Source organism: Nematolebias whitei, chromosome 15, assembly GCF_014905685.2.
Source record: "Nematolebias whitei isolate Nwh7 chromosome 15, NemWhi1, whole genome shotgun sequence".
Lineage (NCBI taxonomy): Eukaryota > Metazoa > Chordata > Actinopteri > Cyprinodontiformes > Rivulidae > Nematolebias > Nematolebias whitei.
This window is the reverse complement of record NC_056512.1, coordinates 44,447,186-44,460,064: the sequence shown is the minus strand read 5'-3', so window position 1 is coordinate 44,460,064 and position 12,879 is coordinate 44,447,186. Positions and strand designations below refer to the sequence as shown.

Genomic DNA, 12,879 nt, shown 5'->3' with positions numbered 1-12,879 from the left:
GCGGCCTGGGGGCCATTTGCGGCCCTTGGAATGATCTGGTGTGGCCCGCAACTGCAGTTTAAGATGGTATCATTTTGGCAGCAGGCTTAAGATTGATGCAGACTTTCTGCAAATTTGTTGAAAGAGCGAAACGGATGAAAAACTTCAAAATGAGCAATATTAAACAAAATACAAATCTTTGGTTATAATCTTTATATTTTTGCTTCATGGTACAAAGCACCAAAAAACATTCATGATTTCTACCAGAAAGGAGACTTTTGGATAACGATTCATAAAACTTGGCTAAATATTGCAGTTGATCAAATAATCAAGAGGGAAACTGGACATTTTTAAATGAATATAACGTGGTATCATCTACATACGAGTTGATCAAATTCATCGAACCTTCTATGAATCTGTTGCAGCGACTGACAGCTGGACGATGTTTCAGAACTTCCATCATCCTTTTGGGCCGTTCATGGTCCAAAAGTCTGATCGACCCCCGATTTAAAATGACACTTGCTCAAATTACGCTTTTGTTGCTGCGAATAAACTAAAATTAACTTTTCAAACACAAGAAAACAACAAACATAGACCAAATAAATCAAGTCATTTTTAATACAAAAATAATAAGCTTAGTGTTTATGAGGCTTTTAATGTTTCGGATTTACAACAATTTAAAACTCTTTCTACACCAAAATTTATAAACTTTTGTCCTTTCTACAAAATATTGTTAAATTCACATTCTTGTGGCCCACGAGTCATTTCATTTTAATAGTTTTGTCACACACATGAAAACGTTTGGACATCCTTGTTCTCTAGAGCAGGGGTTCACAAACTTTTCCATGCCATGCCCCCCCCCCCCCCCCCAACTCAAACAATGCTACAAAATATGTAAAGAAACATAAACTTTTAGCATGTTTTAACTTTTACTCACTATATTCAATTAACTATTACAGCTGCTGAGCATAAAAATGTTATTAACATATTTTAAACACTGAATTATATTCTCACTGAAAAATAAAAAACTTTTCAACCAACTCTTGACCAGAAGAATAAAACAAAAGAATTGTTACTTCTCTCTCAAGCGTGTTTATCTGGAAATGACACATACAGATCGCTGTAGTCGGCAATTTTTATTATTATTACTATTTTTTTATTTTTGCTTTTTTCTTCTTCTTATCTCCACCTTTCTGGGGGACACCTGGTGCCCCCTGGTGGCCCCCCAGGGGGCCGCGGTCCTCACTTTGAAAAACATGGCTGTTCCAGGGTCTGGCACTCGGAACAGAGTCCCCTTACGCTCTCCAACAAGAGATAATAAGAACCAGGAAGCCTTGATCAGAAGATCTTAGGGGTCTAGAAGGATTGTAAGGAGTTTATAGTCCACTGATGTAAACAGGAGCCTGATTATTTAGTGCTATGAGGGCCAGAGATGAGCACAGGGGTGAAAAGACTGACACAGGTTCTCTGTGAGAAGTCTGGGAGCAGCTTTTAAAAAGGAGCAGAGGGAGTTAGGGTCACAGAAGCAATAATGAAGTTCCTAACTGTTGCAAAGACAAGAGAGTGTGCATTTTGACTTTACTTCTCAAGTGGAAGTAACTGGACTGAACCACAAAATTAACAGGGTTCTCAAAGTTTGACAAACGTGACTCGTAGGTGTTTGGCTGAAGTCGAGACGCCGCTCGCTTGTTATTCAGTTGAGCTGGGTGGAATAATTGTAGGTAACATAAGAGACTTTCATCCTGCAGCTGAGCTGGCTGTTGGCTGCGTTCTGCCCCGTGATTGATCGAAGCCTCCAAAGTTGCGAGATTGTGTAAAAGTGTGAGAGCGTGATGTGTGTAAGTAACAGGGCTGTCTTAGATCGATCGGCGTCTTGCCACAGTCTTTGTTACTCCATTTTCTTCTTGATTTCATCTCCTTGACTCCTCATTTCTCCCCCCCGCTCTCTTCTGTCCACTTCAAGCCGAGGGGATGGTGACACAACCAGGATTGGTGTTTGTGCAGCATGAAACGAGCGCTGCAAAGTGCTGGTTGAGTAGAGGGCGCCGAAAAGTGGCGAGGGGTTTCGTTTAATGGGCCGCCAAAACAAATAGAAAGCTGAAAGAAATCAAAAAGCGCTCATCTACGTTTGCCAAATGTTTGTTTTCACTTCAGCGGTGCAAATATAGACATCAGATGTTTTAAGAAGCAAGAAGAGGAAGGAGCCAAATAATTTTGGTGTATTTTGACTGCAGTAAGCTCATTAGCATTTCATGTTGCGCTGGATACTTCTTCAGTTCCTTGTCCCGAAGAAGATCTCTGTCTGAGCAGAATTTCCAAATGCAAGGCAGAAAATCAGAGAGGGGATATAAAAGTACCGTCAAAGAGGAGGGACACAGACGTGTTCGCACATGGACGCACACACTTTTTCGCCCTGAGCGCCAAGAGTCTCCTTCAGAAAGGAGAACGTGGACAAAAGACCGAGAGCCTGATAACACTCTCATCAAATATAATTTTAATATTCTGCCATTGCAAAGGGCCCTGCAAGAGGAAAACAGCGGCAGAGGCGAATCGAGACGATGAGTGGAAAATGAAAGATAAGATGAAATGAAAGAGGGAGGCTGAGAGAGAGGGGAACAAAAAGGAAGGAAGGAGCGCTGAAGAGGAGGGTCAGCGAGGAGAGGAAGTAGATAAGTCACAGCTAATTTTGATGCTGTGAATAATTTTGTCGTTCCAAGGCAATTTTGTGCAGAGGAACACTCTTTAATAAGCCCAATTGTGTGATTGGCCTAATGTGAAATTGAAATGCAGCAGCGCGATCCAGTGCTGGCAGACACCACAATACCAAAGCGTAATGAAAAAGCTCTCCAAATTAAAGCTCTATGAAATGAATTATGTCTGTCGTGAAAACTAAAGGCTGGTGGGGCTGTGTGAGGGTAATGCTCACATTGTCTGCAGCGGAGCCATTAACGCACCCGTTGATTGTTCTTGAAGGCAGTGGTTCCCAACACTGGTCCTTGAGGAACACCATCCTGCATGTTTTACCTGATTCAGTGATTTAATTACCGTATTTGCCGCCGTACACGCCGCACCACCGTATAAGTGTCATCAGTCCAAATATGTCTAATAAAGTGAAGAACAAAAAAAAGTCGCTTCGACGTATAAGTCGCATCTATTACGTGTCACCGCTGACAACCCAGAAATGTGGACCGGTGTTGTGCCAAATATCAAATGGCTACCAAATGGATAAATAAATAAAGGCTAAATGAAAAAAAAAAATGGCGGGAGCGTGCACGAGAGGACTTTAACAAGAATTTAAGACGATTAACACTTAAATACTATTATTTGTTTGCTCTAAATTATAGTAAAGTTCTCAGTTGAACTTTCCTTAATAAATGCACTTTAATGATCAAATCAGCTGCATTTCACCTGGGCGGCGCGGTGAAATGCAGCTGATTTGACGTTTGCTCCAGGTGTTCCGGAGCAAATATAGCAAATAGCCACGTTTACCTATTAATGAGACACTTGGCTTGCCATATAGGTCGAGCACCCTCTAGTGGCTGAAAATGGTAGCGTTCAATATTTTCCATGTCAGAATGAACGAAATCGTCAGATCTCAGCATATGGGAAAAAACATAAATAGGTCGCTTCGCTGTATAAGTCGCAGGCATGCTAATTTATACAAAAAGGTGTAACTTATACAGCGAAAAATACGGTACGTCATCAAGTTCTGCCGATGCCTGTTAATCACCCACTCTTTCAAATCAGGTGTGTTAAAGCAGGGAATCAATGAAAATATGTAGAATGGTGTTCCTCAGGGGCCAGGGTTGGGAACCATTGCTTTAAGGATGCCGGGGTCACAACTAAAAATGTTCCCCGAGTGACAACAAAGTGCAGCTACTGTTCATACTTTGCTTTCTTTCTGAGTTTTTTAATAGCAACCAGATGTCAATCCTGGGAACTTAAAACTATTTTATCCCTGAACCGAGAGCGTTTTTTTTTTTTCCTAGGAATCTTTATAAGTAGATACAAATTTTTGAATTCTCCATCATGTTTTTGTCTTTCTTGAGGTTTGTTCACATATTTTTTCATTTTTCGGTCAAAGTAAAGTGAAGGTAAAACCATTAATTTAAACCTTGCAAGTCTGTACTTCTACCCGTAGTTAAGAACATCAGTACTCTTGAGTCATTATATGTTTATTTTAAGCAACAGGAGGAGGAGCTGCAGGCGGAAGTTTCTCCTGCAGTGTGGGCTGCACAAAGGTGCAGCAGGTACTAAATAATTTAAAATAATTTATTTTAAATAAAATTCCATGCCAATCGTGCAGCTCATCCATCAATCAGCCAGTTGTGTGTCATGTCAAGTCTTATTTTGAAAAACCGCGACGGGGCAAGTCCGCGAAAAACGAACCGCGAAGTAGCGAGGGACTACTGAATATACATGTTTGGCACCGAGCGGCGCGGTGGCACAACTGGTAGAGCTGATTCAACCTTTTTTGTTATCATGCTAAGAACATGGATGGACATTTATGGCAGCAGCCATCTTGGATTTTGAAGTAGCAACCCAATTTTCTAAAGAAACCTTTGTTGCGTCTAGATGTAGCCTCACACCACTTCGCTTATTTTTCAAGTCATCATGCTCAGAACATGCACGGGTGGACAGAGGTTATTTCTGATCCCTCTTCTCGCTCTGTGACAGGGATCATCATCTTATGATGAGAAGAGGCAGGATTATAGATGTTTTGGTCAAATTTAGCAAATTATGTTATGCACAACCCCCATGCAATATTGCAAAAAATGTAGTGACTGGTTAGCACAGAGCATGAGGAGTGACTGTCAGCAACTACCACACCAAAGTTAGCTTAATATGTGGAAAGGGGGTTGATTTGTATCCATGTGTTGGGTAAGGTCGATTAGCTGTAACAGTCATCTTAAAATGGGTTCGCTCCAAATGTTAATCCCTTGTAGAGGTGCATCTGCTGATTATTTCTTGAAAGTCGTTTTGTAGATATTCCGCCACCTCGGACGCAACAAGTCGTTCATTCAGGAACAAGACGAGCAGAGAAGAAAATCCCAGTCGTACAAAGAGACAGATCGATTCGTATAAACCATGCCTCAGACTACCAAAGGACAGTGATCCAGCATGTCAGCGCTGAGCCGGCGCCGAGACCCAGAGCCACCATCAATCATGACAAGCATCAATCACCCTCGACTTTGATTGACTCCGCTGGAGACTCCGTCTGCCACCACAGTAATGATGATTTAAAGCAAGTATGTTTCCCCGAGGAATTTGTTTATGTTCTGAGGCTGCCTCGGATCAGCGCCTGCCTCTTAAATCAAGTGCTCACTGTCTGAATGTGGAGTCTGTAATGAGTCCGATATTAGTCAGCTGTTAGTGGTTGGAGCTCTTAGCAGATCAATCTGTTGACAAGGAAGCTCTTATGAATCGACTGGACTGTTGAAAACATAAATTCAATTCTTTTCATGATAAAAAAAAAATACTGCAGATTGTCTGCACAATATTTATCTAGATGCCCTCAAGGTGTCTGGTTCTGCTCCACAGAGGACCTGCTGCCAATACGCCGCCCTTTGTTTTGACAGTTTTGCCTGATTTGGTGGCAGTTTCTGCAATCACAGACCAGTGGGTTCAATAAAAACCTGCAAGATCCGCCAAAGAAATTGTTCTCGATACAAAGGTCCAGGAAATGTGTTTGTGTAAATGTAACAACTGATCTGGGTCCAGGTTTGGCTTCATTTGATCTGGACCACAGTTTGCCATTTAGGGACTCCTGATATAAACAGCCGCAAGACAAGAATGATCACTGACGAAGGATTGATCAAAGTCATGGCAATAATGAAAGAAAATAAAGTCCATCACAAAAAAAAAAATCTAATTTTGTCCAAATTTGAGCACAAAAATATGATTCTAGATCATTTAATATTTTATCTTTATGAATGAATTTAACTTGTCTATTAATAACTTGATTATTAAAGGTATAATTTGCACAAAGTAAAGATGCTGTTTTGACTCAAAAATATTGAGAATAAAAATACCTGAACCTCAGCATTTAAAATAATTTTCTAAATTGCTTCCCTTTGATCTCAGTCATTGAATTTCCAAGCGTTTTGATTCCTGCTAACCTCCATGTCTGTAAACCCACTTCTCTCTGGAGACCTCTCAGGTGGGCCTGTGTTTCCCATACGTTCAGGATACCTGTACACCCCCTCCCAAAATAAACAGAGCTCAAACCCGTCAGGGGTCACTCTCGTTACAGCCAGGGGGTCTGCCTAATCTTGCTCCTGTATAGTTTCTTTTACCCGAGCAGGAATGAGAAAGGAAGAACCTTATCTCCAGTGATGAATTTACTCTGAGATGTTAAAGAAAATCAATGGAGCACCGGCTGCACCGGGGAGGGCTCTGTGTGTGTGCGGGACAGCTCAGTAAATGAAGTGGAGATATGCAGCGAGTGCAGCGCGCACAGCTCTGGGGGTGAAGTGTGTGCGACTCCCACGGGAGGCCATCGGGGGTGAGGGGGTTGTGTGTAATGGAGCTTCGGTGACTTATCAGTGGGACCTGAAAGTCGATGGGTTTGTTTATATTGACTGAGACTTCTGGTCCACTTGATATTTGAGGAGTGAATGAAGGTGAGGGAGGGGAAAGAGAGGAAGGGCACATATATTCCTAGAGCAAATGCAAATGCCGCTAAGACGGAATGCAGATGCTATTAACTCTTAACATTTTCATTTCAGTTCATTTCAGTTTATTTATATACGTAGCGCCAAATCACAACAGAAGGCATCTTAGGGCACTGCACGGAAACATTCAGATACATACAGAAGTAAAAAGTTATCTATCTGAGGAAGGACGCCAGCAGATGGGTTGAATCTTCACTTTGTTGCAGTCTCCTATCCTGAGCAAGCACAAAGGAGACAGTGGAAAGGAAAAACTCCCTTTTAACAGGAAGGAACCTCCAGCAGAACCAGGCTCAGGACGAGCGGCCATCTGCTTTGACCGGCTGGTTTTGAGAGGAACAGGAAGGAGAACCACACACAGAATGACAGGTCCAGGTGCAGGTGCAGGTGTACCCCCTATCGGAAGAAAGACAAAAACCTGTCAAGGATAGAAATAATTACAAATAGAAACCAGGCAGAGTAGAGCAAGTACAGACAGCAGCAGAGTGAGGAAATGTGGTCAGTTTGTCCTCCAGCAGTATGAGCCTATAGCAGCATAAGGGATAGCTCCAGAAACCCAAGCCAACCCTAACTATAGAATTTATCAAAAAGAATTTAGGCTAATCTTAAAACTGGACAATGTGTCAGCCTCATGGACAGAAACTGGAAGTTGGTTCCGCAAGAGAGGAGCCTGAGAACTGAAATATCTGCCTCCCATTCTGCTTTTGGAAACTAGGAACCACAAGTAAGCCTGCAGCCTGAGAGCAAAGTGCTCTGTTAGGAAAATATGTAACAATAAGATCTGTAATATAAGATGGAGCTAGGTTGTTGAGGGCTTTGTAGGTTCGAAGTAAGATTTTGAATTCAGTTCTGATTTTGACGTGGAGCCGATGGAGAGAAGCTAAAACTGGAGAAATATGATCTCTCCCACCAACTCTCATAACAAAAAAACATGACGTCCATGTTTTATCAAGTTAACAATGCTTTAAAATATTAAGAGATAAATTGTTTTATTCTGCGTGGAGTTGAGGTAACTGACATGTAGAAGTTAGAAGTTTTATTATCGCCCACCGCTGAAAGACAAAGGCGGACACAGCCAGCTCACTTTAGAAAACACCAAAATGACCAAAATGTGCTCCATTGAGCTCAAGTTTGGTGTTCTTGTAGCTTGGAGTCATACACAACACAAACGCCTTAGTAAAGGAACGGGGCCCCTCCTTAAACAAGGGCGAAGGCCTCCGTGTCCAAATGTCCCCCTCTTTTTCATTCAACCTTTATTTCTACAGGTAAATCCCATTGAGCCTCGAGGACTCATTTACAGGTGAGACCTGATTTCAACAAAGAATGATGGCAACAATGGACAACAGCAACAATAGTCGATCATAAAAGAGACATACAGATTTTTTTTTTTTTTTTCAAATTAAAATAAGATGGCCAAAAAAAAGTAACAAAAACAGCTGGATTATAAGACGAATGTATAAAACTAAAAACAGGAACATGTCTGCATTGGTCTCTGCCAGGTGTCCAACAGATTCTTAAAGCCACTTAGAGAGGTCAAAGGTCGAGAGCTTCAGATCTTTTTGTAAGATATTCCAGGAAACAGGAGCGGAGTAGGAGAAGGCCCTTTTGTCTAGTTCAGTCCTCACTGAGGGGACACTGCAGGTAATGATGTCCTGAGAGCGCACGCTGTAGCTGCACTCACACAGAGACATGTAGGAGGAGATGTATGAAGGCAGCAGACCAGGAAGTGATTTAAAGATGAAGATGTACCAGTGAGAGAGTCTGTGTGGAGTTAATGGTGACCAGTTAACCAGTGAATACTGGGTGCAGTGGTGGGTACGGTAGTTACAGCCAGTTATGAATCTTAGTGCACCATGATAGACAGCATCCAACATCTGCAGCATCCAACATCTGCAGGGTTCTTGTAGGAGCGTTCATGTAAATAATGTCACCATAATCAATGGAGGGAAGGAAAGTCACAGATACAAGGTGTTTCCTAACATTCAGTTGGACAGGATCTGTTTCTGAAAAAGAAACCCAGTTTAACTTTCAGTTTCTTGATCAAGTTTTCCACATGGAGCTTAAAAGAGAGATGTGAGTCGAACAAGATACCCAAATATTTATAGGAATCAACAAACTCAACGGGGACACCATTTGAGGATGAGATCAGAGGAAGAACTGCTGGGACCAACTTCCTGTTTGAAAAAGCATCCCTTTGGTTTTGTCAGCATTTAGGACAAGTTTGAGGCGGAACAAATCAGTCTGGATGATGTTGAATGCAGATTGCAAAAGCTGGAAAGCCTTATCAACTGTTTTAGCTCGACAATAAACAACTGTGTCATCAGCATAGAAATGTATGGATGCATCAAGGATGCTCTGACCTACGTTACCTATGTAGATTGTAAAGAGGGTGGGTCCTAAGACTGAGCCTTGTGGTACACCATTTTTGACTGTTAAATAACTTGAGGAAGTACCATTATGTTGAACACATTGCCTCCGATCTGAAAGATCTTACAATGCTGTATCACTCAGCCCTCTGTAAATAGCAAGCGGCCATCAGGGCACTAACGGTCGGCCATTAGGCTGATAGTCCTTTATCATGTGAACAGCTACCGTATTTTTCATACTATAAGGTGCACTTAAAATTCTTTAATTTTCTCAAAAATCAACAGTGAGATTTATAATCCGGTGCGCCTCATGTATTAATTCTGGTTGTGCTTACCGACCTCAAACTGATTTTATGTGGTTATTGTTATTAGACGGGATTTACCTGTCCAAATAAAGGTTGAATGAATTGTGAATGAGTTGAATAAAGTTTGACTTATCTGACCGTTTTGTTTCACTTAATGCACCTTACAGTCTGAAAAATACAGTAGTTTTGGCTGTCACCAGCAAACTGGTTGATCCACTATGAGAAGGTGCTATTTATAAGACTGAGTTTAGTGCAGCTCCTCAGACTGAAGAAGTCTTTGGATAAAAGACGAAATGTTTCAACAATTCGTTTTATTTTATCATCTGTCCAGAGGACCTGACTTAACTTTGTTAGACAAACTCCTTAGTGTGACTCAGTGTGCAAGATCTTTGGTTAAAATGTCAGCATCTCCTGCTGGAGTCAACCCTGTTTGTCTGTTAGTAAAATATTTCATGAACCACTGGAGGAATTTTATTGAAACTCCCAGAAAGTAATCATTTGACGTGCTTTTACAACTGATTAACTTTTGGCTTAAATCCAAGTTAAGACGGTTGCTTCAGCTGATTGATATTAGACGACACAAAAATTATTATAATTCCTTAGATTTTACAGATATTGAGCTAAAATTTGATTTGGTGGTGGCTGAGAGTCATTTGCAACACATGGTTTGAGGTAACAGTTTGACCTAAACAGCTACAGCGCGGTCATTTCTCAACGTCGGTGTGTGAAACTCTGACATTAAACGTAGCGAGTCAAGAAATGATGAAATGTTGGTTTCACTGTTTTTAAGTTATTTGTTTTATTGTTTTAACTGTTTGCTGTTTTTCAGTTCATTACTTTTATGGTATAAGTTGATTTTATGGTCTTTATGCTTGTATGTGTTCGTGTACAGCACTTGGGCCAACTGTGTTGTTTTAAAGTGCTTTATAAATAAAGTTGTATTGTAAGAAATGCTAGGCTTTTAAACATTAATTGCAGCACATATTTTTCCACAAAAATGTGAAATTGCTTGGATTAGAAGGTCTTAAAATATAAAATCATCATAAAAGGGTGTAATGTTGTCTAACAATCGTCTGTTTGGTGCAGGACTTCAGTCGAGTCGAGAACTCGCCATCCTGGAGAGGAAGCACGAGGAGAGTCCCAGGAGCTCGGTCATGTTGACACCAGTGTCCGAGGATTCCTCTGTGGAAATGGTCACCCTGTCCCCTCCTCAGATTTCACCTTTCTCGCAGCTCTCCGAGTCGGCGTCAGACACCAGCGCCCCGGAGATCACAGAGGTCACAGCGGTCACAAAGGTCACAAAGGTCATAAGTCTGAGCATCGAGTCCCGCAGCCTTTCAGACTCGTCAAACAGGGATCCGCATGCAGACGACGACAAAGAGCCCAAAAAGAGCAAAGCTCACCTGCATTGTCCTGTTTGTAAAGTCACAATGAACTCCATCTCCCAGCTGGACGCACATAACAGCGGTATGAGCGTGACCCGACACTTCTTTGAAGCAAAATGTTTTCAAAAGCTTCTTCCATCTGCAGGAGAAATTCTGGCCTCAGAGCTATTAGTTGTGTAGAAAATAAAAGCTGTGCTCTCTGTACCAGGCACAAAGCACAAACTGATGCTGGAAGGTCACGCCGTCCTGCCTCGACGCAGGGGGAAAGTGGTGGCAGCTCGAGGCGGCTGCAAGAGCAAGCGGCTCGGCAGCAAAGGCAGCAAAGGCGTGCCCAGCAAGAACTTCCAGTGTGAAGCGTGTGAGATCGTTGTGAACTCCCAGACCCAACTGAGCCAGGTAAAATGAACTATTTACATTATACTGCATGTTTAAACTGTGACTATCAAGGAGAGAAGTACTACAGATTTGTCAAGCCTTTCAAAGTAAGAGCGTTGCTCACCTGAAAGGCTCTGCAGGGGAAACGACTCCGGTCCAATCGCGCTGCGAGAAAACGTTGCTCACCACTTCCTCATCTGCAAAGAGAAAGACGACGTGGCCGCAGAATGAATCAGAAAACAAAGCTGCTCACTGATAGTTATCAATCGCCTCAGACACCAGGAGTTTCACGCTGAATATTAAATCACGATGCGATCTGCCGTACGAAATGATCAGCACGACGAACGCTGAAGGGAAGGATTGAAGTGATGGATTTTTTTAAGACCGCACTTCGTCCAGAAAAGATAAATATAACATTAGCTTGAAGTGTGTGCGAGCCTAATAATGAGCAGCAGTTTCATTTACAGCCGCATGAATGAAGCCAAAGCAGGCTGGGAGCGCAAGGTACATTTAAGCTGCTATTTTTCAACCGATAGCATCAAACACAAAGTGCTCAGCGAGCGGGCGTTTATTTGCCACTTATTATCGCAAACTATAATGGGTTCTGTGTTTTGTCTGGAGAGATCTCCATCAAACCAGGTTAGGGAGGTAATTTCTGTGCTTTTGATGTTCGTCGTAGTTTGTGTATGTCTGTTAGCAAAATAGCTCATGAACCACTGCATGGACTATAATGAAACTTTCAGAAAGTATTCATCAAAAATAGTTACAACTGAAAACCGTTTGAAGTCAGCCATATTGAAAATGGAGGCTAAATCTATGCAAATTTAGCCAACACAAAAATGGCTGTATATCATCCAGTTGGGTAAATATTAGGCTAATATGTGGTGGTGTAGTATCAGAGCATCATCTGAGCAAAAGTAACTGTTGGAGTCAACCTTGTCTGTCTGTCAGCAAAATATCTTATGCCCTACAGAGCAGATTGTAATGGCACTTTCAGAAAGTAATGATTAGAAGTACATCTACTACTCATTTACTTTCGGAGTCGCCAAAATCCATAATGGCCACCACAACTAAGCGACATTAGCCAACACAAAAATGACTATTCATTTATTTATTCAACCTTTATTTACACAGATAAATCACATTGAGCCTCGAAGACTCATTCACAAGTGAGACCTGTTCAGACGGACACAAAGTGATGAAAGTGACACACGTAGAAGATTTGGAGGCAAAAATAATAATTCTTATCAAACTCTCACTCCTTGGCCGAGGAGAGAGAGCCTGATATTAAAAAAACACCCTGCGCATAGTGACGCAGACATTCTGGAGGGGAGGGGAGGATGACAAGAGCGGTGAGCGTGTCCAAGGACACTCCAGAGGCACGGTACGAGTTCTGATAAGAACCGGTCCGTTCCCTCTGGTGAGATCCGTAAACACTCTCGAAGGGTGCCGAGGTCGACCTACGACGGCGCCAGAGAGAATCCAAACTATAACTCTGTCAACAATTTTCAGTCAGGTCATCTGGACAGTTTCTTTTTTGGTGCTGAAACGTTTCACCTTCCATCCAGAAGGCTTCATCAGTCAAGGAAACACTAAACTGATTCTTCCCCCAACAGCTTACTCCAAAGTGTGTTTCCTTGACTGATGAAGCCTTCTGGATGGAAGGCGAAAAGTTTCAGCACAAAAAAAAAAAAAGAAACCGTCCAGATGACCTGACTGAAAATTGTTGGATTGTATACCTGGATTATTGAGCATGGACTTTGTTGGTATAACTCTGTCAGTTTTACAGACGTTCAGT

The 12,879-nt window shown here is 41.9% G+C and overlaps 1 protein-coding gene across 1 annotated transcript in view; it reads left to right on the top strand.

The window, feature by feature from the left end:
* znf385c (zinc finger protein 385C) overlaps positions 1 to 12,879 on the top strand; it is a 127,550-nt gene that overhangs the window by 105,797 nt on the left and 8,874 nt on the right. The window contains exons 5-6 of the mRNA XM_037689269.1: positions 10,408 to 10,788; positions 10,915 to 11,102. Coding sequence (XP_037545197.1) covers positions 10,408 to 10,788; positions 10,915 to 11,102 — 569 coding nt within the window. The remainder of the gene's footprint in view (positions 1 to 10,407; positions 10,789 to 10,914; positions 11,103 to 12,879) is intronic.